The sequence below is a fragment of the Echeneis naucrates genome, chromosome 8 (genome assembly GCF_900963305.1).
Source record: "Echeneis naucrates chromosome 8, fEcheNa1.1, whole genome shotgun sequence".
Taxonomy (NCBI): Eukaryota; Metazoa; Chordata; class Actinopteri; order Carangiformes; family Echeneidae; genus Echeneis; species Echeneis naucrates.
Window position 1 is genome coordinate 17,442,967 of NC_042518.1, and position 25,486 is coordinate 17,468,452.

The following is a 25,486-nucleotide window of genomic DNA, read 5'->3' on the forward strand; positions in this document are numbered from 1 at the left end:
ACTATAAGCTCTGTCATACAGGAAAGTTTTAAGCCTGGTCTTGAAAATTACTAAAGAGTCCGCTCCCCGGACCGATGCTGGAAGTTGGTTCCATAGAAGAGGAGCCTGATAACTGAAAGATCTGCCTCCAGATTTACTCTTGGAGACTCTAGGAACCACAAGTAAACCTCCATTTAGAGAGCGGAGTGGCCTGCTAGGACAGTAAGGAACTATGAGCTCTCTGAGATATGATGGAGCTTGGCCATTAAGAGCTTTATATGTTCACAGAAGGATTTTAAATTCTACTCTGTATTTTATCGCCAGCCAATGAAGAGCAGCTAACACAGGAGAGATGTGATCTCTTTTCCTAGTTCCTGTCTTACTCTCTCCAAGCTTTAGCAGCCTCTTGTTTGCTGCACTCTCTGATGTGCATTGCACCATGTCTTCACTGACTTATGCACAAGGCAATACCTTGGTGAATTTCAGTAAAAAAAAAAAAAAAAACATTTCAGAGATAATATATCTATTGGCGGCTTCCCTGATTGGAAACAATTGAGTCAGGTGGTAACAACATATCGCTGTATCATGTAGCATGAAGCTTCAATAGAGCCAGCGCAAACAATGATAGACTGGCCCAGAAGACAGATTGACATCTACATTATTGCTTATCATCCATAGTCAGGAGGCAACCAAGTGTGAAAGAGAGGTGAGAGATTCAGAGACAGTGAGGGCTGGGGAGATGGAAGCAGAGAGAGAGTGAACTAACCAGAGAAGGAGCTTGAATCTAACTTGAGGGCAGAGCAGAGCCATGGGAATATCACACTTCCCATGGCTACTATTGTGATAGACAGCAAAACCAAAACAGACAGCAGGCTGCTTAACACGCTGCATCAGACCTACTTTAATCTGACAAAATACAGTCCATCTGAAAGCTGGTGTATACACACACACACACACACACACACTTTAAGATAACAGGCTGGCACATTATGTACATGCACTCACAGACTCCTTCACAGTTACAGCTTTAAATCCAAAATGAGGATAAATATTTGATAAGGAATGCCTTGCGAGTTGAATTTGCAGACAACTCACGTTGCTTGCTGTGTCCATGGAAGAAAAAAAAAAACATCTCTTTAACAAAGTATCTGGGTCAAATACAGTCTAGCTCCTTCAGATGTCCTACAGCTGTGGTGGAGCTCTCTCCTGAATCAACTGCAACGCCTCTTTTACAGCTGGAATCATTCTCACCTCTGAATCTCTCAGAGCTAGCTTCTATAGTTTCATCATCCAGACCGTCAACCTGTCTATTAGACCCAGTACCAACTAGCCTCTTTAAAGAGATCTTTTATTTCATTGAGTCGTTCACTTTAGATCTGATTAATTTGACTTTATCTTTGGGTTACGTACCTCAGACTCTTAAGACCGCGGTCATCAAACCCCAGCTTAAAAAGCTTAATCTTGATCCAGATGTTTTGCATCTTGCATTTGACACCATAGATCATAATATTTTACTACAGAGACTGGAACATGAAATTGGCATTAAAGGAACTGCACTAAGGTGGTTCAAATCCTAATTATCAGATAGACATCAGTTAGTTCATGTCAACAACAGTTCCTCCTCATGCACCGCAGTCAGTTATGGAGTCCCACAGGGTTTGGTACTTGGACCAATCCTCTTTACGCTTTATCTGCTTCCTCTAGGCAACATTATCAGGAAATACAGCATCAACTTCCACTGTTACGCAGATGAAATGTAGCTGTACTTATCAATGAAGCCAAATGAAGTCAGTGAGATAGTCAGACTGCAGACATGTCTTGAAGACATAAAAGAAATGGATGACCGAAAATGTTTTACTTCTCAACTCTGGCAAAACTGAAGTTATTGTACTTGGCCCTAAGCACCTCAGAGGAACCCTATCTAATCATCTCATCAGTCTGGATGGCATTACTTTGGCTTCCAGTTCCACTGGGAAAAACCTTGGAGTAACCTTTGACCAGGATATCTCGTTTGTCCCTCACATAAAACGGGACAGTAGGGCAGCTTTCTTCCACCTGAGAAACATTAGGAAAATCAGAAACATCCTTTCTCAGGATGATGCAGAAAAACTAGTCCATGCATTTGTAACTTCTAGGCTGGACTACTGTAACTCATTACTATCTGGATGTCCAAACAAATCTCTGAAAGGCCTTCAGCTGATTCAGAATGCTGCTGCATGAATATTAACAGGAACTAGGAAAAGAGATCACATCTCTCCTGTGTTAGCTGCTCTTCATTGGCTGCCAGTAAAATATAGAGTAGAATTTAAAATCCTTCTGTGAACATATAAAGCTCTTCATGGCCAAGTTCCATCATATCTCAGAGAGCTCATAGTTCCTTACTGTCCTGTTAGGCCACACCGCTCTCTAGATGGAGGTTTACTTTTGCCCCTCTTCTATGGAACCAACAGTATCAGTATCAGCGGACTCTTTAGCAATTCAAGATCAGGCTTAAAACTTTTTTGTGTGTGTGACAGAGCTTATAGTTAAAAAGTTAAAATCCTCTACTCTTTAGCTATGCTGCTATAGGCCTAGGCTGCTGGGGGAAGGAGTCAGCATCTCTCTCTCTCTCTCTCTCCCTCCCTCCCCCCTGCATGCACTGATGACAACCATGCTTCTTAAAGACCCCCTAACCCAAAAATTTTAAATATGTAAAAAGGCTCTGCTATGACTATTTTTTGATTGAAATTGCTTTCCCACAAAAAAATTTGTTTAAAAAAGCTCTCAAAGAGGCTAAAAACGCTGCCCACTGCCGCTTCCTGATCTGTGTTGCTCGGTAACAGCGGTGCGCTGTCCAACCCCAGGAAAAACGCTTGGAACCATGAGAGAATTTCCACAACACTAACTAGTAACTGGAACTTGAGACTGGTTAAGAACTGCCTATAATGAGTAGAAGATCTGTCTTCAGGAACCTTGTGGAGCTTGAGAACAGAAACCTTTACTTCAGCTGTACCTTCACATTCCCCATTATCTATAATTTATCCAAAACAAATGACTATTCAAATAAAGCAATGAACACCACCATGTATCAAACATACCTGAGAAAGTATCATTAAAAGCTATAAACGCAACCTACCCCCATGGTCTTCAAAGCATAGGCCTATCACACTTTTAGCCTACTGTTAACCTGTTCCCACAAGGTAATTATTTTGTGCGCACAAGATAAATAACTTGTTCTCACAAGATAATAACTTGTTCCCCCAAAATATTAACTTGTGTGCACAAGATTAAAAAAAAAAAAAAAAACACCTTTTGGGACTTTAGGGGCTCTGTATTTCCCTGAAAAACACACTAATCTGTAAAAAAAAAAGTGAAGACCATGCTTCTTTCTAACCTAGCATAGATTATGTTGTGCATGTTTCATCACAATGCATGTCCCCAAAAATACACAGTATATGAAGTTGGGTGTATTATTTAATGTACTGACATAATGAGCCTATCAACATTTCTCAACAATAGAGAGTATATTCCGGCTCTTAAATGCCTCGGGGATAATTGTCCTGGCTTGTTTGTCAGTGCAACACTTAATGGCACAGAAACAGAAACCCCATCGGTGGGATAAAGTTTATGGAGGTAAATTATACATTAGACAGAATCACTGATGCGGAAACATGAAAGTGGTTAACAAATGAAAATGTAGTGACTTAAGGAGAGATGCTGAGAATTTGTGCAGTGTTCTGTAGTGACATAAAAAAACAAACACAAATGTGCAACACAGAACTTCTGGAGCAGAGGACAACCAATGTATGTATTTTTTTTTTTTTTTTTTTAATAGATTGCATTGTTCTTATGAAACCTAGCCTGGGAGTTCAAAGGACAATAAACTTGTAATAGGTGGTTTGATACCTCTTTTCCTTCTAGACTTACTCTTTGTATCTTTATGGGGAGCTATAAAGACAATCACTTCAGTTGCAGTTTAACTTACATTTGTTTCTTAATTTGTAAGCAACAAATATTCTAATGGATTTATTGAGAATTTGAATAAAATCTTTACTCATTAACCAAATTTGGAAAATACAATTATTTTGGACTGCATGCCTTAAACAGAAGTTGTATTTGTTCCTAGGCTTTTACTTACCTTTTCCTGGGTTAGCATCACCATTTTAAAACTTTAAAGCATATAATTACAACATAATTTATGTCTCAAAAATTGAACCTATCCCTTAAATGGTACCTATTTCAGGGGAAACATGGATTTCTCTTTTGAGATTTATGAGATCACACTGATGCCCACCATTGTTACAGTTCCATCTATTTATTACAGTTATAGTTTGACTTCTACTGAATTACATTGTTCCCCCATGAGATACAACATCACAGAAAACTGTATAAAACAACCAAACGAGATACTGGCCAACGTTAATCCATGAAGTCCATCCATAAAATCCATACTTTAGGCCACTCATTTAAAAAACACAGCAGCACCCACTCCCATCCAAAATGTCCCACACTCAGATATTCTATGTGGGTTCCCTCAGTTTGGGTTGAGATTTATATTTAGCATGTGTGGACCAATAAAGATTTATATTCTAACCTGAGGGCTATTAGTCAATATAGCAGCAAAATTAACTATTTTCTTTTCTTTTTTAGTTTTTTTTTTTTTATGTGTTTGTTTGTTTGGCTGAAAACTGGATGATTGATTTGGGCACTATTTGAAGATTTTCATAATGTGATCAATAACAATGCAATTTACTTCTAAAAGTTTGACAAGTTATAGAAACAGCATTTTAAAATTACACCCATGAACTTGAAGATCAATTGAGCTTTGCTTTATCTGTGACATCTCATTTTGCCCCACACTCTTAAGCTGCTGTTGCTGCACCTGTCTTACTTTCATTTTCTGTTCTGGTACGAAGCTATGCCATGCTGCCATTTTCGGTGATAATGCTTACAGAGTAATCACACATTCTCTTTTGTAGCGTTTAAAAAAACAAGTCAACATAAAAAGATTTAAATTCAACTGAATCTCAATTCAGTCTTGAATTGTTACTGGCAGAGTTTAACAGCTGACTGGCTAGCTAAAGCTATCCCTCTTCTAGAATCATGCAAGTAGGTTGTGACCTGGCTGCATTTTCTAGCTCATTTTATTTTTTTTTTTTTGTGTGTGTGTTTCCGGCTAATTTGTTTTAAAAGCCAAACCATGTAAAACCATCTTCACTGTGTGCTTGAGACATGGCCTATATACACTACCAGTCAAAAGTTTGGACACGCTTTCCTATTCATCTGAATGAGAAGTTATGTCCAAAACCAGATAGAATAGAAGTACTGACTCAATTTGGAGGTTGTTTTGTACTAACAGGGTTGAAGGTCCAGTTATGAGATGGTGTTTTCCTCATATGAGCTGAACACTCACATCATAAAGTACTTAGCTGGAGGGCAGAGCGGCGCCTCTGACACTGTAAATAAAACTCAGTCAATCAAACAGATTAGCTGGGGATGCTATTTCAGCTGCCATTAGAGCAAACAAACACATTGTTTTATGAGTTCCTTACACTTTTTCATTAGTGTGCTTGCTTTTACTACGCTAACCTTCTGGGAAATTGTTGAGCAAATGGTCATTGTGGTCATTAACTTTAAAAATTTAGGGTTTGGAAACCTCGACTGACTATTTTTGTTGTGTCTGTTAGCTATTGCCTTTGCAGACAGGAGTCAAACAGTAAAATCATGCAAAATGAGCGACCTTCCCTCCCAGTGACTCCATCTGTTCAGGGCTTAAAATGTTTCTGACTTTGCATCTTCCTCACTCAGTAGTTATATAATCTAAAATTCACACATTTTACTTATTATCTTGTATTTTATACCAGAACCATAAGATCTTTATTTGTCAGATATTATATTGTAACTTCACACAGTTGTGTGTTGTGCTGTCGATCAACAGAGTGAAACTGTCAGTGGAAATCCCTCCATTTGGATGATGCTTGTTCTCATTATTGCCCTGCAGTAAGGATTTAAATGGGAAGAGGTGATGATCACGGCCAAACTGCAGGTACTGTAGTCTTAAGATAACATCCATCCATCTCATTACCAGCTAAAGCTGAAAATGATTAAGTCTTTACACCACCAGTCCTTGTGAGTTCACACAAACAAAAACAATACCATGTAGACATCAGAGTCCTCATGGTCTATGTCACACTGCGGACTCAGACTCTGATTCTCTCACTGTGCTGGGCTGAATGAGCTGTGCTTCGGTTTCTGGGTGCGCAGGAGGCAAACACAGCAAATAGAAGTTTCAACAGTTGAGCTTAGATCAGTCTTTTCATGTTGCCATCCGAGTTGTCTCTCAGCTCAACAGCAGGCTCAATCCAGCTCTCATACATTCAGCTCAACTTAGATCGGCAGTGTGAAATAAACTCAAATGCTTCTTGCCTGTCCTCCTGTCGTGCAGCAGCTCGATGTCTCCTTGTCTCCTACTTTAGGAGCCACTGGTTCACTGACGAAGACAAGAGAGAATTAGTATAGAATTAATCCGGAGAAGCTGAATGAAGTGTTGGCTCAGGTTTCAGAAGTTCAATACAGAAAGACAAAGTAAAAAATAAGTTGTTTCCCTGAGAAAAGATAAGAGGCAAAGATAGAGAAGAAAAGGACAAAAACTTTGAACCAGAACGGTACGAATCTGAACCCAAATGCGTGACTTGTGAGACAAAGCAGCAAATTAAGAAAAGTTTATTTACAAGTTCAACTCAAAATCACTCTTCGAGGAAAATAGCTGGTACGAAATAAACAGCCATTTCAAAATAAAACAGGAAATGATGAGACAACACTGCCAGAAGACAACACAGAGTTTCAGGATATGACATCCTTTTTCAAAAGTCTGCACTGTGTGCATTCAGAGAAAAACTTTACTGGCTATAGCTACACTTCATTGTGGTTTCATTTGACATAGGTGAAAATAGCAGATGACCCACCAATGTACAGTCAATAACCCATAATAACAAGCCAAACTAAGTTTTTAGAACATATTGATCTTTCATTTATTACTTAAACTTTCAGGTTAGTCTCTACAAGCTTTGCACACATTGGATTTGGGCAATTTATCCTGTTATTCCTGGCAGATCTCCACAGGTGTTCTATGGGGTTTCTGTCTGGGCTGGCTGGGACACTCAAGGACATTTTCATCTTGTAAAGGATTTCATTTGGCCGATTTAATCTTTCACTCAATCCTGAATTCCTGTTTTTGAGGAGTACCCCTATGACATGATGCTGCCATCTCCATGCTTCACCACATGGATGTTATTACCCAGGTGATGAGCAGTACCTTGTGTTTGCCAGACAGAATGTTCAGTGTTTTGGCCAAAGGAGCTAGTTTTCCTTATCCTCTGCTTTCAAAGTGTGCCAAGAGCCATTTGACAAAATCCGGGGCTGCTATCATGTGCCTTTTACACAGAGTCGCCTCTGACAATCCACTATCCACTGCCCATAAAGGCCTAATTAATGGAGTGCTGCTTCAGTGGTTATCCCTATGGCAGGTTTTTGAAGTTCTGTTAAAGTGAGCGCTGGTTTCTTGGTCACCTCCCTGAATTTCCATAGTCAAGTTACTGACTGTGGGTGTATGACTAAAAAAAAAAAAAAAGGGCATGCAATGGTTGGTGTCACTGTGCTCAGGGAACACTCAAAACTTTAAAAATAGCTGTACACCTTTTCCAGAACCAATTCCTTGTCAGGACGTGCCAATAACTGTGTGAAGCCTCTAGCTGATCAACAATGCTGACAGGAACTGGCACAGCTGACCATATTTCTCCTGTATTAGCTCCTACTGTCTTTTAAAACCAGAAATCAACCTCCTACCCGACAAAACCATTACTGGTCCCAGATAAAAACCCCATGAGGTTTAAAACCTCCCTTCTTGTGAAAGTTAGTAGTCCAAGCTTACTCAGACTTGCCTTGAACCATCAAGTGGTCTTGTTGCAATAGACCTATGCTGTAAGCACACTTCCCTTGATGCACCAAGCACCTTTCTCCTTCACTACCTTTCAATTTCTGAGCATTTATAGACAGAAATACGTCTTACCCCCTAGTCATTCTCTTTCTATCATCATTTTGTGCTTTTTTTCTGAATTTATTAATAACAATAAGACAAACTCTGACTAGTTGCTGAAGTTTTGAAATCAGAAGTTCAATCATTCAGTTCAATTCAATCTCTTCGAATTTCTTCATCTTTTTTTGGATTCCAAACGCTGTCTAGGATAATTGGTTGGCATTTTCTTCCACTCTGCCAGGGAGCATATGTGCATGTTCACAGTCAGCTTGTTATTTGCTGTCATGTTTGCACCGTGATCAAATAAAGCTTTCAACAGAATTTGCGTAGAACCAGGGATTCTTTCATCGCCAGCAAGTCTGTCTGTGCATCTTCTTTCTCCTTCAACACAGTCTGTAAGAGCAAAGTCTTTACCTCATTATCCTCCCTCATCACTGATACAGAGGATGTCATAATGCCTGCTAGAGTATATTAGTGTATATGAACAGCAAATATAGCTAATAACTGCTCCATAGTTTATCTTAATGCTTGAAGCGCTTTCGAATCCAGACCTGTAGCTGTGCACTACAGTCACACAATATACTGGAAATGTACCCCCACTGAAGCAGGCCACAGCTTATTGAGCAGCCTTTCTATGGCTATGTTCACTGAGCTGTTATCTTTGGTAATGATTCAGGCTGTCTGACTTTACTCTCCCTGGATAATATGAGCAGAACTCTGATCCCTTTGAAATTTGATGCTTGCTGAAAAGTATGTGTAAATGTCTCCACTTGGCTTGACCAGGTTACAATGACCTAAAGATTCAGCTGCACGTGGGTCTAATTTTCTCTAAAAGCAGGACGTTTTTGTTTTGTAATGTTGTTTGTTTATTTTTTCGGAGGGGTGGGGGGGGGGTTATTTTTTGGAATCAGTGTTTTGTCTTAAATGTAATCCAGACAGCGAGACAATAACAGAAACATCAAGGTTGAAGTATTTCATGCAGCAAAGGGCCGGGGCTGGATTCGACCCTGGGCTGCTGTGGTAAGCATTGACTTTATCTCAACCCTAACCCTTTCGTTGGAGAAAGAAACCAGTCACATCTGTTGCATCTGTTGTTTCACAAACAAAAACCGATTTAGTTAAATTAAGATGAGTGACCATTAAGCACTTGCTTTCCAATCAGGATAGCTAGTCCACTAATATATCTGCCACAGTGTGAGACAATGTCCCAGAGTAAGCAGCAGCAGTTTGGGAAGTTTGCCTGGTCCCATCTTTGGCTGCCACATTTTGCTGAGAGTTACTTGTCAGGTTTTCAAACAAAAGAATATAACAATAACAGAATAATGGGAAGATTATCTGATGTCTAAAGCCATACGGTCATGTCAGCCCTTATCCCCTGTTTTTTTTTTTTTGTTTTGTTTTGTTTTGGTAGAACTTCTATCTGCAGATCTGTGAATCAATTTTTACATTTAAAAGGGCCTTGATACAATAAGATCCCGTCATTACTGTCACTTCACACATTAAATTATTTAATTAAACCACCCCCATGCTGCTTATATTTTATTAGTTCATTGTACTTTAAAGACCACGTAGAATATTATTCACATTTGATGCATTGTACTGCCGTTCATATTTTGATTTGCATTGTTATTAATGTGAAATTATTATTATTATAGGCGGAATATTATTAATCCAGTTTAATATATGGTGAACTCTTGAACTTATTTATCACCACTATGTGTGTGTGGCTTTATTATATGTTTGTATCTGTCTTTAGTGCTGCCTACAACAACTATATCAGACGCTATACAGGGCCATTAAACTGCATGTAAATAATACTTTTCTAGTTTTATGAACCACTAAAAGTTCTTTAAACTACAAGCAAAATTTGCCCAATACGCTAGTGATACACTGAGAACAACCTGGGGTTCAATATTTGCCCGAAGACAGATTGGAGGCGTTATCGTATCACCAAATGATTAGTGGACGACCCACTGCACCGCTGGAGTCACCATGATACTGTGATTGTAGCCAGATCCTAGGATAAAACGCAACACTTTTTCAATGTGTGGTCCTGCTCTGCTTTAATTAAGCCCATATATTATTTCTACAAATGTTCTCCGGGACTGCACACGATGTGTTTGCTCTCTGTCTGCTCTCGCCTCTCAGTCTTCCTTCTCTCTTTTTCATTAAGTCCAAGAATGACTTTCCAAAATTCTGTGTCTCCTTGTCCTCTGTGTTCCTTGACTTTGAATAGAGGAACTTCTGTTGTTGCTCTGTTTTGTAACGATCCATTATCAAAAGGATGCAGGGGCCATGAAAACCATGGATGTTGTGGAGAGCAGATCATTGACAAAGATATTCACATTTCACAAAGGAGGCTGGAAAATGGGTTTTTCCTGAAGGATATGAAGACTCCTACACTCAACATTTCCATGTTTGTGTGTGTGAGTGTGAGCTTGTCTTTAATTCAGTTCGCTCACTTACACATACCTGATTTCACTTCTACAGACAAAATATTTATACCCACGCAGTGTGGGAGTGTGTTGCACGGACATTATATAGTTATATAATATTATATAAACTATCTCTCACTCTGTGAATGTGTGAGTTTGTCATCCTCAAGCTCGTACCTGATTCTGTGCCGGTTTCTGTGCAGGATCTCAGATGTTCAGACAGCACTTTTGTTTCAACAATATCCATCTAAAGTGATCTCATCACAAGTGGACAGCTCTGTGAATGCACTGCATTTGAGATCCCATCACTCAGAGCACATTCGTAGGTGGTTTGGACCACATTGCGGTACAATGTTCAACTTACACTGAGCTCCTCTGTGCTCAACTGTCTGAGTAGCACCTTTGCCAGGTCAGCACCTCAGGGTGCTCCTGTAAAAGTGTTGGCACCTCTATCTGAATCATTTCAATAGGAATTTGTTTTTTTTTTCCAGCTCTAAAACCTTTCGAGCTGCTGTTCACCCTTTCTCTCAGTGTAGCCACAGTGGTTCTGTTGTGGACAGCACTGTGGTGGACGGGTCACAAGCCTGTTTCACCTGTTTTTTGTGAGTGTCATCTTTTTGGGAGGGAGGGCAACCGAAATAAAAACCAAGAGGTTGTGTTGATATGGTCTGAATGTTGCTTCTTGTCTTATGCCAATGAAACAGATACCTTCAGAATATATTTGAAATGAAGCAGCTCATGGTCCAAAGAATGAGCCAAGCTTCCTTGAGTTTAATGAGCAGGAAGAGCCAGTTTGATAAGTTTGATGCCAAAAGAGGATTCAACCAGTTTTTAAATTCAAGAGTTCACTTACTGTTTCCACTGTGTGTATTATTTTCAAACATGTCTCACCCTTCTTTTACTTCAAGGGGAGTCTCAACACCCAGCAGAAAACGAGCCAGGTTGACCAGCTCAGTCAACCTTTACTCGCTGCTCCATGCAGCTTTAATGATGACGAGGGTGACAAAGTGAAAAGAACCTATCAGTGACACTCAACGAATTTGAACCTGTTCTTCAGACCTTTAATGACTCCAAACTATAAAAAGACAAATTGTCTCTTCTTTTGAAGAATCCAAACAAATATATTTCAAGCAGATAGTTAAACTTGTGTTTTGCCACTAAATTTCTTGTGGTTAATCATCACATTTGCTTTACTTTAATTAATGTGTCCCTCCTGCCATGTGGTGGCAATGAAAGGCACCATTAAATGTCAAGTCTCTGCTCATTTCCCGCAATTTCTCACAGTTTGACATCACTGCAGATGGTGTTTAGTAACTTAAATACATAAGGAGATAGTTTCTATTTCTGCAATGGTTGGTTTTTAATTTTGTGTCAACACTATTAACTTTAACTATTAATGAAAAGGCCCCAGCTGAAGAGGGTCAGTTATCTACTTGATTCTCAAATTAATTTAACAGGATTTGTAAAGCAACAATTCTGTCTCAACAGTTTCAACAGCATGTCAGCATCCAAGTGATCCCAAAAACGACATGCCATGCGAACTGAATCCACTTACACTCTTTATTCTTTGGAGTTTGTCAACTCATGGCATTGAATGTTAGAGTTAACCCTTTCAAGGTTGCTCCAGGTTTCAAACAAGCTAGTGAAAATTCTATAAAAATCCTAAATGGGCTAAACAAGAGACAAATAAAGGGAAAACTTTGCATATGCATTTTCAGTTAAAATGATTTTATGGAGAAAAAATATATTCTGAGAAATATCAACAAGCTTTTCACAAAATGAGCTTGGCTAGTTTTACCTGGTGTCTGTATACATTTGGATGCAGTACTGAAGAGTTGCTGTAAAGCAGATGGATTGCTTTGATTAAACCAAAAAATCCTGTTAGCTGATCAAGGGAAAATTAATATCCACATGGGCTGCGATCAGGGTGGCCTTTCCACCAAGATCCAGTGAATCCATGGACACCATTTTCATCTATAACTCACTGTGTCATAGTAATATTGATGGATTCCTATCACATCAATGTAATTTTCATGGTTTTTATTTCCGCAATGACTCAGTTGCACTGCATGTTTAGTATTCATGCCCGAACAGCATTTTGCAGGATGCATTTTATTTTTTAGAAGATCCCTTACTGCCCACTCCCCCTTCCCCTCCATCCTCCATATTACCTCTGTACTGTGGGCGGAGGGCGCGGTTGTTGGGGCAGTCGCGGCCCTGCTTACTGAAGTTGATATTGGTTCGGATGCAGCGCTGCAACAGAGGCTGGGTGGGCCGGGTGTTGTCGCTCATGCTCATGAAGATCTTGTATGGCTCATTCTGGCTGAGGAGACGCAGGGAGTGCATCTGTGGAGGACAAGTGGAGGGTTAAAGGAGAACCTGTGGAGAGTGAGACACAGTTCAGTTCAGCTCAGTTTAGTTTCAATCACCATTTTATGACCGACCGTTAATCACCACTTAACATTAGTACCATTAGATTAAAGAAGTCACAATCACTCTGAAATGATCTGAATTTAATCCATTTATCAGAGCAAAATTTGGACATTCATTTTTCCAATATCATTCACATGTGCATGGTGTCATCAGGAAATCACTTCAACCAGGTCCAGATTGCAGTGGAAAACAAAATACAAGTATGAGCGAAAGATGCTAACTTTAGAGAAAGGTCAGCAGGTACTTTTTTGATCTCCTCCTGGCGGATTCCGAGGTATTACCTGTTCAGATTTCACTCTAGTCAACAATGTATCCCATCCCCAAGAGTAATCCCAGAAACTCTTTTCTTGTTATTTTTTTTTCAACCATAGACTAATTTTCAAAGGTGTTTTGAGACGTGAAGTCAACGCTGAAGAGCCTTGAATCTGCATTCCATCAAATTAACATCAGGGACTGGTTATAAAAATTTTTTGGATTTGATTGATTTATTAACTCAGTAAACATTTTCCTAATGACTTTATGGTTTAACTGTCTAGTGTCAAGACTTCTTCAGTACAGCAGAAAGCAAGTTATGTATTGTTTGTCTTTTTTTGTTCTTATAAATATTTTTTCTCGTTTCTAAATTTCATATGGCGCTGTTACACCGGGACAAATTCCTGTGTACGTTGTACATTCGGTGAATAAAGAAATTCTGATTCTGATGTATTAGAACGTTATGCATTCGAGCAGGTCAGATCCAGCCCTAATTCCTCACCTCCACCGTCTCATCTAAACTAAATTTGGTTTCCTCTGGTAAAAAGAGTGCAAAACAAAACAAGGGAAGGGAACACAAAGGAGAAGATGATTAGAGAGAGAGAGGTGAGTGACAGCAGGAAGTAAATAATGTGAGTAAATGGCAGATGGTACACGGGAGTTGATTACATTGCAGGTGAGTGCTATGCTAGATTGCATTGTTCTGCACTTTGATGGTGAGCTTCCTGAGTAAAGAAAAACAGGTTTGAATCTGATCTATCCAGCTGCTGTTTACGGCACAAAGGAGATCTTTGGTCACCCGGCTACAACATAATATTTAGATGTATGGCTGCCACTGTGACTGCCTGCAGGTGATGATGTTTTTACATCACTCATAAAATCTGTTACATCGGTGGTTTAAAGACACAGGTGAAAGAAGAGGACATCTGTACAGCCTCTGTACAGATAAAGTAGAAGCAGCTGGTGTATGCATTGTGTATTTCATTACTTTACGATACCTTGTTCATCCAAAGCACTCAGGAAAAAGCAAATGCTTTCAGTCATAGGTTACAAGGCCATAATTTGCAATTCTAAGTGCTTTGTGCAGGCAAAGCATCTAAAAATTAAGTTTCCGCCTCAGACATTATTTTTCCCATGTCGCATTTCTGTATCCTGTGCTCACGTATACCTGCATCTGCGTCACGTAGACCGGTTTGTTGATAAGAATCCACGTGGACGTCTCATAGCAGGGAGGGATGGTAATAGAGCCTTCGTAGGTGATGTAACGTGTGGTGTCAGGGTAAAGGTCGGCTATATTCAGGCCCATCAATAGGAATGCGTCGTCTAAAGAGAAGAAAAGAAGAGAGTGTTCCCATTTTGAAGCATTACAGTGAGTTGCGGGGAAAACATTGTGTTCACGCCAACAAAAAGAGAGTGCTCTGAAAAAATACGACATGAATTCTGCCCGTGTGTGAGCCTCTGTGTGTCTGGTTGATGTAGAACCCTGTAAATGTATTGCTTTCTCCAATTAATAGGTATTATTTGCCTGCCTGAGAAAAAGCAACGTCTGTGTTCTTCTATTAATCAGGCAACTTCACAAACAATCACATCAAGGGGACTTACTACACAATTGTGGCCAGTAGCTGCTTCCTACTGGCCGACCTGTTCCATCTTCGGGGGTGTTTCTTATTTCTTGGTTAAAATTGGTGTCTCCTGGTGATTAATATAAGGCACTCTAAAGTTCTCCTCAGTGACAAAAACAAGATACTGTTTGGGGTAGTTGAGGGTTGCAGTGTAGCATTGCTATATTTAGCTCCATTAACAGAAGGGAAAGCTCCAGAGGCTCATACTTCTTCACAACGGAGGTTGCACAACAGATTTTGGCAACGCATGTGCCAGAAAATGCTCTGCCTCTTTGTCTCTGTGTGCATATTCGTATCTGTGTCATATTACTGCAACAAAGCTGCAAAAAGTAATAACTATCTAGATGAGAAAGAAGATATGATCACATTAAGTTTCAGTTGGTCTGCCAGCTGGTCTGCCAGTCACAGTCTGTGCTGTAACTCTTCTGTGTGAGTTTCCATGACATTTATTTCATATATTCATGGTTCTCAGAGGATTTCTATGCACAATATCCTCAGACTTCTTCTTTTGTTTCATGGTAATGTTGATTTTTGTGATTATGAGTGAAAAAATTTGGATGGATTTTATCAAAAAAAATATTCAGAACCACCCCAGCAATAAATAATTACCCAAGTATCAAGCCCCAGTTTGGGCTACTTGATATTTAGCACTAACTAGACAATAATGGGCTTTGTTATTATTCCCACATATAAGCTCTCAAGGGTGCACTTGTAGAGCCATGTTGGGTTGCTCATTGAGTTTACTAAAAAGTGGGGAAAAAAAATGTACACTGAAAATGCAGAATGGAAATCTTACAAAATCATTTCTGCAGCGAAACTTACAATAAACCGAGAATCCTGCAATCCAACGATTCAATTCATCTTCGAGTGCAAGAGGATCTAAATCGTGAACACATTTCTTGCTACGAGCTGAAGTTTTGCCTTTTTGTTAAAATTCATGAAAGTGATTTTATTCAGCGAGTCAAAGTTTCAAGAAAATAGAAATTCAGATTCAGCAACCTTAAGTTGAGCACTTCAACAGTCAGTGTGACTGTGTGACAACGAGACTTAAGTGCAGTGCTTTATAATCATCTCATACCACAAAGTAAACTGCAAAGGCAGTTTATCATTTTGACAAATCTCATTTACCCCAAGAAACAGAGAGAGAGCCTGTAAATGTTCAAAACACAATCAGCCTGTCACAGGCAGGGGATATGTGTGTGCATGTGAGTGCGCAAATCTTACGTTTGTAGTTTATTCTCGTGATTGTGTCCCTATTGAGCATACGGTTGAGGAAGGTGTTGGAGTTTTCAGAGAGCTGAGAGATGACAAAGACAGAGGAGACATTACAGTATTCATCACAAACCATTTTGTAACATGCACACACACACCCACACACACACATCACATAATTCATTCCTTTGAGCCTTATGCTAACCTGAGCCATAATATCTGAATGCCTAACAATAAAACCTGTTAGGTCCAATAGGATACCTTTCAGTCTTCGGACCCAATGAAACTAGAAGAAAGCCACACACACTGCTCTCACTATGGCTGTGCACTGATTGAATTAATCAAATCATCTCTTTTATTGATATATCAGTATTTGGTCCCTACATTCCTCCTGGAGGGACGGACTGACCTTTATGAATATGGAGACCACAGCGATACCATGAGGACTCTTAGCTGCCTCACTGAAGTTGGCGTACAGATCCTGGTTGTAATGGATAAGCTGGACCTAAAGCAGAAACAGTAACAGAGAGCATTACAAGGTAAGCAAGGACAGCTCCACGAATATGAAAATAAGGAATGTAGCGGCTTTTTTTGAAGATTAAGATACAATGTGATGAGTGTTTTTTCAGACTTACAAAACTAACAAAAAAAATGAATAAAAGTCTTTTTCTGCTTTTTCCAAGTGGGTTGTTTTTGCATATCAACCATAAAAATGTGTACATTCATATGCTGATTTTAACCATAAATAATTGTTTAGTAGTGTAGTTTGTAGATAATAGAAGAGCGATGAATGCAATTTAAAATAGAAACTTTGGATACCTAAGTATCTGTCATAACTACTACATTTATGCACACAAATAACGCATACAAATAACGAAGTACAAATACTTCGTTACTATGCTGTAGATTTTCCTGGTATCTGTACTTTACTTGAGTATTTATTTTTCTGATGACTTTTTACATTTACTCCTTCACGCTGTACATTTATACAGAAAAATGTGTACTTTCTACTCCTTACATTGTAAAAACAGGCTCGTTGCTCTTTTTAAAAAAATAAAAAAACAACCTCCACAGATGACGGGTTAGGGTTTGGGCCATAAGGCGCACCAGGTTATAAGGCGCATGATAAAACATATATAAAGCGAAATCGGGTAAGTCGAACTTTATTCATCTCATTGACGATAACTGCGAATATTGTTCAGTTGTGACAAATGAAGAAAAATACACTGTTTTAAATCATTCGTCTTCCACAAATCCATCAAATTCCTGATATGGATTTGAAAATTGGGTTTACGTTAAAAACCTTACGTTGGCTGGACGTCTAATTATTGTAGGGTACCACTGACTAAATGTTGGATGGTGGTTGGTTGCCAGCACTACGTTATTAGTTATCTAACGTTGTCTGTTTGCAGCCCATATCCAACCAAGGACCAACGTTAATACAACTTCCCTGTGTCAGCTGGAAATGCGCCGACATCAAGTGGCTTCGTCACTTACCAAAGTCTCACTAAAAATTTTTGACAGATTTTTGAGGGCAGCGTACCCCATAAAATTGGCTCGAGGTCAGTAAGCACAACAAGAATTCATACATAAGGCGCACTGCCGATTTTTGAGAAAAAGTGAGGATTTTAAGTGCGTCTTATAGTGCGGAAAAAAAAAAAACGGTAAAAGACTTGACGAACTAGAGAGGGGGGGTGTAATGGCGGGAAGAAGTCTAGTGAGTGAGGAGACGGTAGAGAGGGAACCGAGAACTTGTACTGTAGCAGAAATTATCAAAGGATGTATTGTGTTTCATTAACGGAAACAATCATTTTTACTTTTTACTTTTACTTTGAAAGGAAATTTCAGAGTCCGTATTTTCTTACTTTTACTTGAGTAAAGGAGTTGAATCAGTACTTTTCCTTTTATCAGAGTATTTTTCTTACGCATGTATCTGTACTTCTACTTAAGTACAGAATGAGTACCTTTGCCACCTCTGCATTTATGTTTACATTTATCCATTCAGTAGATGCTTTTATCCAAAGTGATTTACAAGCGAGGGCCATCGGTTCAGTGTAGTGGGAGACCATGATCTATGCTGTGAATATTAAATACAAAATCTATCTAAAATGAGCAGAGATTATGTAAAATGAAACTACGCAGTGAATATCACCTCTGCTCCGGTAACATTTGGTAGCTCCACCATAAGGAAAGCACAGACCAGAAGAGTTTGAACTAAAGATAGTGTTGTTTGCAAGGATGGTGATGCCAGGCTGAGAAGAGGAATGAGGCTGAATGACTGAGTGCAAGTAGATGGTGCAGGCCCAGAGGTTGTTCTGAGGACAGCGTTACTGACTTGTACTGGAATACTGGCCATTGTAGGCCAGTAGTCCAGTAGTCTCCTTTTGGGCTGAATAAGGACAAGATGCGCTGCTGCAAACCATGTGTAAGATGACAAGGAAGGCCTGCCAGAGGAGCGTAGCAGTTGGGAATAACCAAGCCTGGATGAAAAGGTGACTTCACTGTGGAATGTGGAGACTGATTGGCCGGTTAAGTAGGAGCTGAATTTGGTCAGAAGCTTTTCATTATAAAGACTGTGAGGATGGCTTTAATATTTTTCCATCACTGCAGTTGTTGTGTTGCACAGTTCTTTGTTTTCAGACATTTGTTTGCTTTGCTGAAAAATCTTCTTCAGCTGCCTGTATAAGGCTGAATTGCTATTGCAATGCTTTGAATAGTTTTTTTTTTTCGCCTCACTGGCCTATCTTTTTGAAGTGCTTCTTTTTTTTTTATTTGAGCTTCAAGCCTCAGCTGTGCTTTAGTTATTTCACTTTGAATTTGGTTGGAAAAAAAATTAAAGCTACTCACAGTGGTTAGCACTCATGATAAAAATACCCTTGGTTTAAATCCACTTACAAGCCTGATGGATGAATACAAACAGTAAAACAATTTTGGGTGATATGCTGACCTTAAGGGAAATTTTGGGATGGTGCTTGATCAATTGATAATTAGCTGTATTTTATTCATATTATTCTATCATTTCTTTTATTTCAGAGTTAGAGGCTCTCTGAGCAAAAGGGTTTGCTGCAGTGACCACTGGGACAATAACACAATTGATTTAAAAAGACATATTTGCACCATTGACTCATAACTGTGTGTGAACTGTGGTGTTGTTGCAAGGCAGGTTTTACTTTGTGGACAGGAAATGAAAGTGAATGCAGCAGCACAAATAATAAGAAAACTGAATCTTTTCTATCTTTCCCCCAATTGTGTCAGTTTAGAACAAAGATCTGGCTTCCTACATAATCATATATTAACCCAAACAACACTGATGAATAAGAACTAAAACTCTTTTGTGAATGGGATGGATGGATGGATAGCTGAAAATCTATGGTTCTTTAGCTGTCAACAGCACTGCATAATAATAATAATAAAAAATTATAAAATAATAATAATAAAAAGTAGAAATAAAGGAATGGCCATGGTTTGGATTGGTTCGCTATCTGCACCATCTCAATCAAAGCTGAGCACAGCCAAAATATTCATCAATATCATCAGTGTGGAGAGTCAGAGCAGACTGGTTAAATATAACAGAAATGACAATAACGCACATCAAATCTTGAAGTGGCTGAGCTGTTTTTTGGAACTGTAGGAGGAAGCAGGACTTCTAGCTTCAGACAAAGAGAACTCAATAGCCAACTGTTGCACAAATAGATTACAACCTTCATTTGAGCTTTAGGATGCCCAGGCACCATCAACTTATCTTCATCAATGAGCTGGAGAAGTCCTAGTTCCATTCCATTAGATTTTCCATTAGATTTTTGAATCAATAATTATTCAATTATTATTCAATTGATTATTTTTCTTCTAACAGATGTAGAGCCACAAACTGACTGAATCTGTATTTTATGTTGTCTTGCACACTTCCTGCACACTGTTTTATTTTGAAAGTCTTGTCTGTTGTCGAGAGTTTTACTTCCCCTCTTGGTCCTTTTGCCTGCCATAGTTGATGACCTATTTGTTTCACCTGTGTATTAAACCCCTTGCCTTACTGGATTTTGTACCTCTGCCTCGCTTCCCCTTTTTGTACCAGGGTTGATTTTCACCAACCTTCACACAAACATAATTTGCATAGCAAGAGGGTGAAGCATCTGTAGTTTTAAAACTCCTTTGTAACATCCCTGCAGTGTCTCTCGAGACATTGGATTAGCAAAACAAATGTAGAGTTGTGATCCCTGAAAAGCTCAGGAAATCTCTGAACAGTCTCACGATCCACAGCGACAAAAAATGATTTTTTCCATTTTTGTCAAGCAAGTTTGATTTGCTTTATGATGCAAAATGAAATGAGCTTTGCCAAACAAATGTTTGTGTCAAAATTGTGTTGTTAATGTGTTTCTTAATGAGAGATGATTGTTTCAGAATAACTTGAAGTGCTGTGTGTCTTTGTGTATGTGCATTCCCCTGTGCTTGATTATATCAATTTATAATAATCCACTTGGTCTGTCTGCAGTCTCTAAACGATATAACCAGTTGGTTTGTTTTGGTTTTGGTGTGTTGTCGTTCACCTCTCCAGGAAAACCCTGGCCATTGAGGAGGTGCTCTGAGCCCTGGGAGTCCTCACTCCCAAAGTGGAGGCGGACTTCTTCCAGCCGGTAGCTGTAGTCTAGTGGGCCCCCAGAGATGTTCACCAGGTGGGCTTTGTCAGGTCGAAGGGACACGTGCTTCCCTGTGTTGTACATGGTGCCGCCCATCTACAAAAAAGACAAAGGGGGATTAAATATATCATGGCTGTAATTTCTGCTTTGTCTCCTTTCCTCTTCCGGTTAAATATTAGATGTGGACAGCTGAGATTATTTAATTCTTATTGCTGCAGGAATTTACTGGGTCAGACTTCACTGGTTTCAAGTCTCAGGTCCAGTCTCATCTTACTTATGTCAAATCTTACATCAGATGAGTCCAAGTTGAGTCTCAAGTCCTTATTTTCAAAAAGCCTCAGTTCAGATAATTATGCATGAGGAGCCTGATTCCTTCTGAAGAAACATCCTGAGCAGAGCACTTGTTGAATCTGCTCAGTTGTGTAACAGCTGTTTGGTTGTAGAAACTGGACCGCAGCATCTGGACTCAAAAAAAAAAAAAAAAAGTTAACACTAAAACTCTCTGGATCTCTGTGTGTGATAGTGTGATCCAGCGTCTGACAATACTCAGGAATTTAAAACAGCCATACAAGAGAAGTCTTTTTTTTTAATTCACAGGCAACAATCACCAGTCTGATCGAGTCTGCACAAAGGAGGTGTGTCACACTCAATCACACAATTGTGCCCACACTGGCACACTGCACCGTCTTGTAGTTCACAGCGTTTTTTCCAAAATAAAACTCCACCCTATAAAGCAGGCTCTCACTGTGACCAGCTCAGGGTCACATTGCTATTATTATTCTGTGTGATAACTCGTGTCTGGTGGATGGATGATCTCAGTGGAGAAGGGCTCACTAACATGCAGACATATTCCCTCTGCGTACTTGCCAAAAATCTTACATTTTTAATTCCAACTGATAAAAGTATTGCATTTGTAGTTTTATTCAGTGTAGGAACCCCCACAGTATTGTTAAATAACGGCACCTCACTGAACGTTTAAATTATTTAGGGCTTGAGCACTAAGCAGTGAAATGAGAATTATTCCGTTATTACGCTTAAAAAAATAACGTATAAAAATTTTACATGAGAATTCACAAACCTCATATGTCAGACTCAAAAATTCACACACAATTTAATTCTTTTCTCTTCTACCGCTTATCTGTTTCCACGGGGGAAACCAATCCCAGCTCATACTGGGCAAGGGGCGGGGTTCTCCCCGGACAGGTCACCAGTCTATCACAGGGCCAACACACAGAGACAGACAGAGACCAACAACCACTCACTCACACCGACGGACAATTTAGAGTCAACCCAAACATGATGTCTTTGGACGGTGGGAGGAAACCCACGCAGGCACGGGGAGAACATGGAAACTCCGCACATAAAGGCCCCAAGCTGGAACCGAACCAGCAACCTTCTTATTGTGGGGCAACAGTGCTAAACATTTCTTGCAGCTGTAACATTTACTGTTGAATCAACACACCAACTGACCATTTATAGTTGAGGTAACTGGTGTTTATTACAGTTCAGTTTGCACAATAATTGCACATGAAACATTAGCAAATGTACTTGTAGAAAAGGAAATGACTTCCTGGTGTCATTATCTATATTTACACAGGCAATGAGAGAGGGTGGTACGTTAAAGCAATTGATTTAGCGCGTCATCATGTCTCCTCAGAACACTTAGCATACAGTTGTAATTCAAAATTACACTGAAGCAATAAATACAGCAGGAAACTAATATCACTTTAGGAGCACTGAGTAGATCATGCTGCATATTAGCTGGGATACTTTCTAAAATTTGCTTGATGGTGAAGCCAGAACAGAGAAATTGCTTTATGGTGCAAACCAAACTCAGATTAATTCATCGCATGCATTACTTGCAGGCCTAACAACAGTCCTTCAGAAAACGATGGATGGTACAGCCGTTGAGGAACCCCTGTTTTTCTACCCAGTTTAGATGTATTGCTCATTTGACTCTAACTTCCATTTGCATTGAATTCACTTAGATGTTCTTGTCCTTGCACCTTGCTTTGTCCTGCAGCACAGAGCAAATTCCTCCACCTTTACTATGCAGGATGAATAAAGTGATTGTATTTGTATGGAATAAATTAGCTTTTCCTGTTGCTCATGTGCCTCATATCTTGTCATTTCCTCCCAACGCCCCTGGCAACACATAAACTATTAATGCTCGTTACCCACTTGCAAACCATATTCATCATGCATTTTGTATGACATTCGCGGTGTTCACATATTCATTACTGCTGTTTGTATAATAAATGAGGAGAAAACACTCGTGCCAGTGCTTGAGTTGTATTAAATTAAACCATTACTCATCAGCCTGGAATCTATTCACAGGATAATCCTTAAAGAAAAGCACAATATTATTTTAAAAAGGTGAAGGATTTAAAATCTAAATATGACCGAATGATTTAACTTGTCTACATCAGAAAGAGGTTACTGAGGGAGAGTACTTTCCGATCATACACTGTATGTTAAAATAATGCTTCATTAATATTCTCATCCTAAACCCACAAGAGTGTAACCAGTGTCAGCAAAAAACACTAAGATATATAAATACTAAAATGTAATATATATATATATATATATATATATATATATATATGTACATATATACAGCTTCAAATGCTACGTTAACTGATTACAGTTAACAATTTTGTTGTTTGAGCCCCCATTACATATGTCAATTAATACAAATGCTAAACACTGGCCAACCCTAACCCTTGAAAGCATCAGTTAAAGACAAAGATGTGTTGAGATGTCAGTGGCATATAATCAGAAATGTAGGAGTAGTAGAAAATAAGGACGTTTGTGAAATCCTAGAACAGACAAACATGGAATTGCTGCTGACCCTGTTTTAGTTTGCAAACTTCAGGGTAATGCTGCAAAAATTGAGTACTTTGCCAACCTGATTGTGTTTAATCAACTACTGACAGTGAAAGCGACATGAGGAAGAAATCACGGGTATTACTGATTAACTGTGTGACCCTGATTGTCTCTGTTATCAGCTGCTGTGCAGTAAGATTCAACATTTTAATGCTACAAATACCTTCACTGCTCCTCATTTCTACTATTTTCTGCAAGCATTCAACTACGAAGTGGACAATCTAAAACAATCCAGTAGATATTCAGCTATAAATTTTCCGATGTAATTTGAAAGGAGATTATTTTTGAGCCAGAGCTGATGATTGCTTTCTTTGTAGTGTTGAGGTGGTTTTACAAATGACCAAAACAAAAGGGGCCTCAGTTCTTTTTATGGTCCACTTCAGCTCTGATGGAGCCTCAGTTCCCTTTCTATTCGCTTTACTCTTCCTCTGGAGCTCTCAGACTTTCACTACTTTGGATTATGGGTAGCTTTCACTTCGAAGAAGATGGCTGCTGATATACATGTCTTGTACAAATCACTGTCTTCTATGATTCAGTAAGTAATATAATATTATAAATAGGGCTATTTCTGTCTTATTATCATGGGAGCTAAATGAAGCTTGGCTCCCCTGAAAAGAATGTGAAGCTTGATTCCTCCCTTGAGACATCCAGGGGGAGCTCCAAAATAGAACATTTGTTATATATATATAGATATATATATATATATATATCTGTGATATATATATAGATATATATATATATATATATCTATATATATATAATATCATCACCTGAACTCATCACTGTGTGGGTGTCATATTTGAATCATCTCTATATAGTTGCTTTGGCTAAAATCAAAATGTCAAAATTAAAATTAACAAGCCTTTGAGAGTTTAGACACCCGTCCCCCTGAAGGGTTGTGTGTCGGGAGCAGATGTTACTTTGCTTTATGTGTTTTTTTCATAAATTAGGCTGTGAAAGTTCCTCTGTGATTTTTACGTTGTTGTTCATGTGCCTCAATGGGATGTTATGCTTTAGTAGTGGTGCCACACAAAATAAACAGAAGCAACTGTGAAGCAAAACTGGATGAAAGCATATCAAGGAGACATCTCACAGAACAGCTAAATAAACAGAGGTAATGTTATTTTCTGATGTGTGCTATGTTTAACACTTATTTCTAAACCACCCAGGCTTTTCCAGAGGGATAGTGGCTCTGCCTGTAAATAAGTAGCGTAGAACTCAAGGTATCAAAACCGCTTTGAATGGCAGGATTGTTGCCCAGTAGGTGGGATTTGTAATTGCATGTGGGAGTTCCCTGTTCTCAACTGTGGAAATGAAATCTAGCATACATAATGTAACTGAGTTCAAACAGGTTAAAACTGTCTGATGTGTGATCGTAGAAAAAACCAAACAAGAATGAAACAAATTTTACAGAGCCTCTGTCTATTTTCTGTCAGTCAGACAATGGAATCAATTGTATGGTGGGAGAGACAAGACAGGAGAGTTAGTCGAAAAGAGACAGGACAGAGCCAAGAAAGACAAGAGAATTATTAAACCTTGGTTTCTCAAATTCTCTCAGTTTTGTTCTTCCTTGGGGGACTTGCAAGTGACAGACATGTCTAAAATAGAGTTTATTATAATTTTTTTCTTTTATTAATTTCAACAGAATCCTTCCTATTATGTGTTTTGTAACCTTATTTAATTATTTTGGCTTGATATTTTGTATCAATTTTATTTTCACGGTCAAATCATAACAAAGTTACATCAAGACACTTTACATGAAGAGCTGGTCTAGACCAGAAATTATTTAAAGAGACCCAACAGATCACCCAAAGAGCAAGCACTTGGGGACAGTGGGGACGGGGGCAAGCTCAGTCCTTCCCCCTGAAGCCTCGGCCTACAGCAGCATAGCTAAAGAGTAGATGGACCTTAACTTTTTAACTATAAGCTCTGTCATACAAAATATTTTTGGGCCTGATCTTGAAAATTGCTAAAGAGTCCTCCCACCGGACCGATGCTGGAAGTTGGTTCCATAGAAGA

The 25,486-nt window shown here is 39.0% G+C and overlaps 1 protein-coding gene across 1 annotated transcript in view; it reads right to left on the reverse strand.

The window, feature by feature from the left end:
* Positions 1–6,425: 6,425 nt before the first annotated feature.
* Positions 6,426–25,486, reverse strand: part of LOC115047902 (carbonic anhydrase-related protein 10-like) — a 91,175-nt gene continuing 72,114 nt past the window's right edge. The window contains exons 4-9 of the mRNA XM_029509121.1: positions 20,492–20,677; positions 16,357–16,452; positions 15,960–16,032; positions 14,282–14,436; positions 12,600–12,774; positions 6,426–6,448 (exon numbers count right to left, since the gene is read on the reverse strand). Of these exons, the coding sequence (XP_029364981.1) occupies positions 6,426–6,448; positions 12,600–12,774; positions 14,282–14,436; positions 15,960–16,032; positions 16,357–16,452; positions 20,492–20,677 (708 nt within the window). The remainder of the gene's footprint in view (positions 6,449–12,599; positions 12,775–14,281; positions 14,437–15,959; positions 16,033–16,356; positions 16,453–20,491; positions 20,678–25,486) is intronic.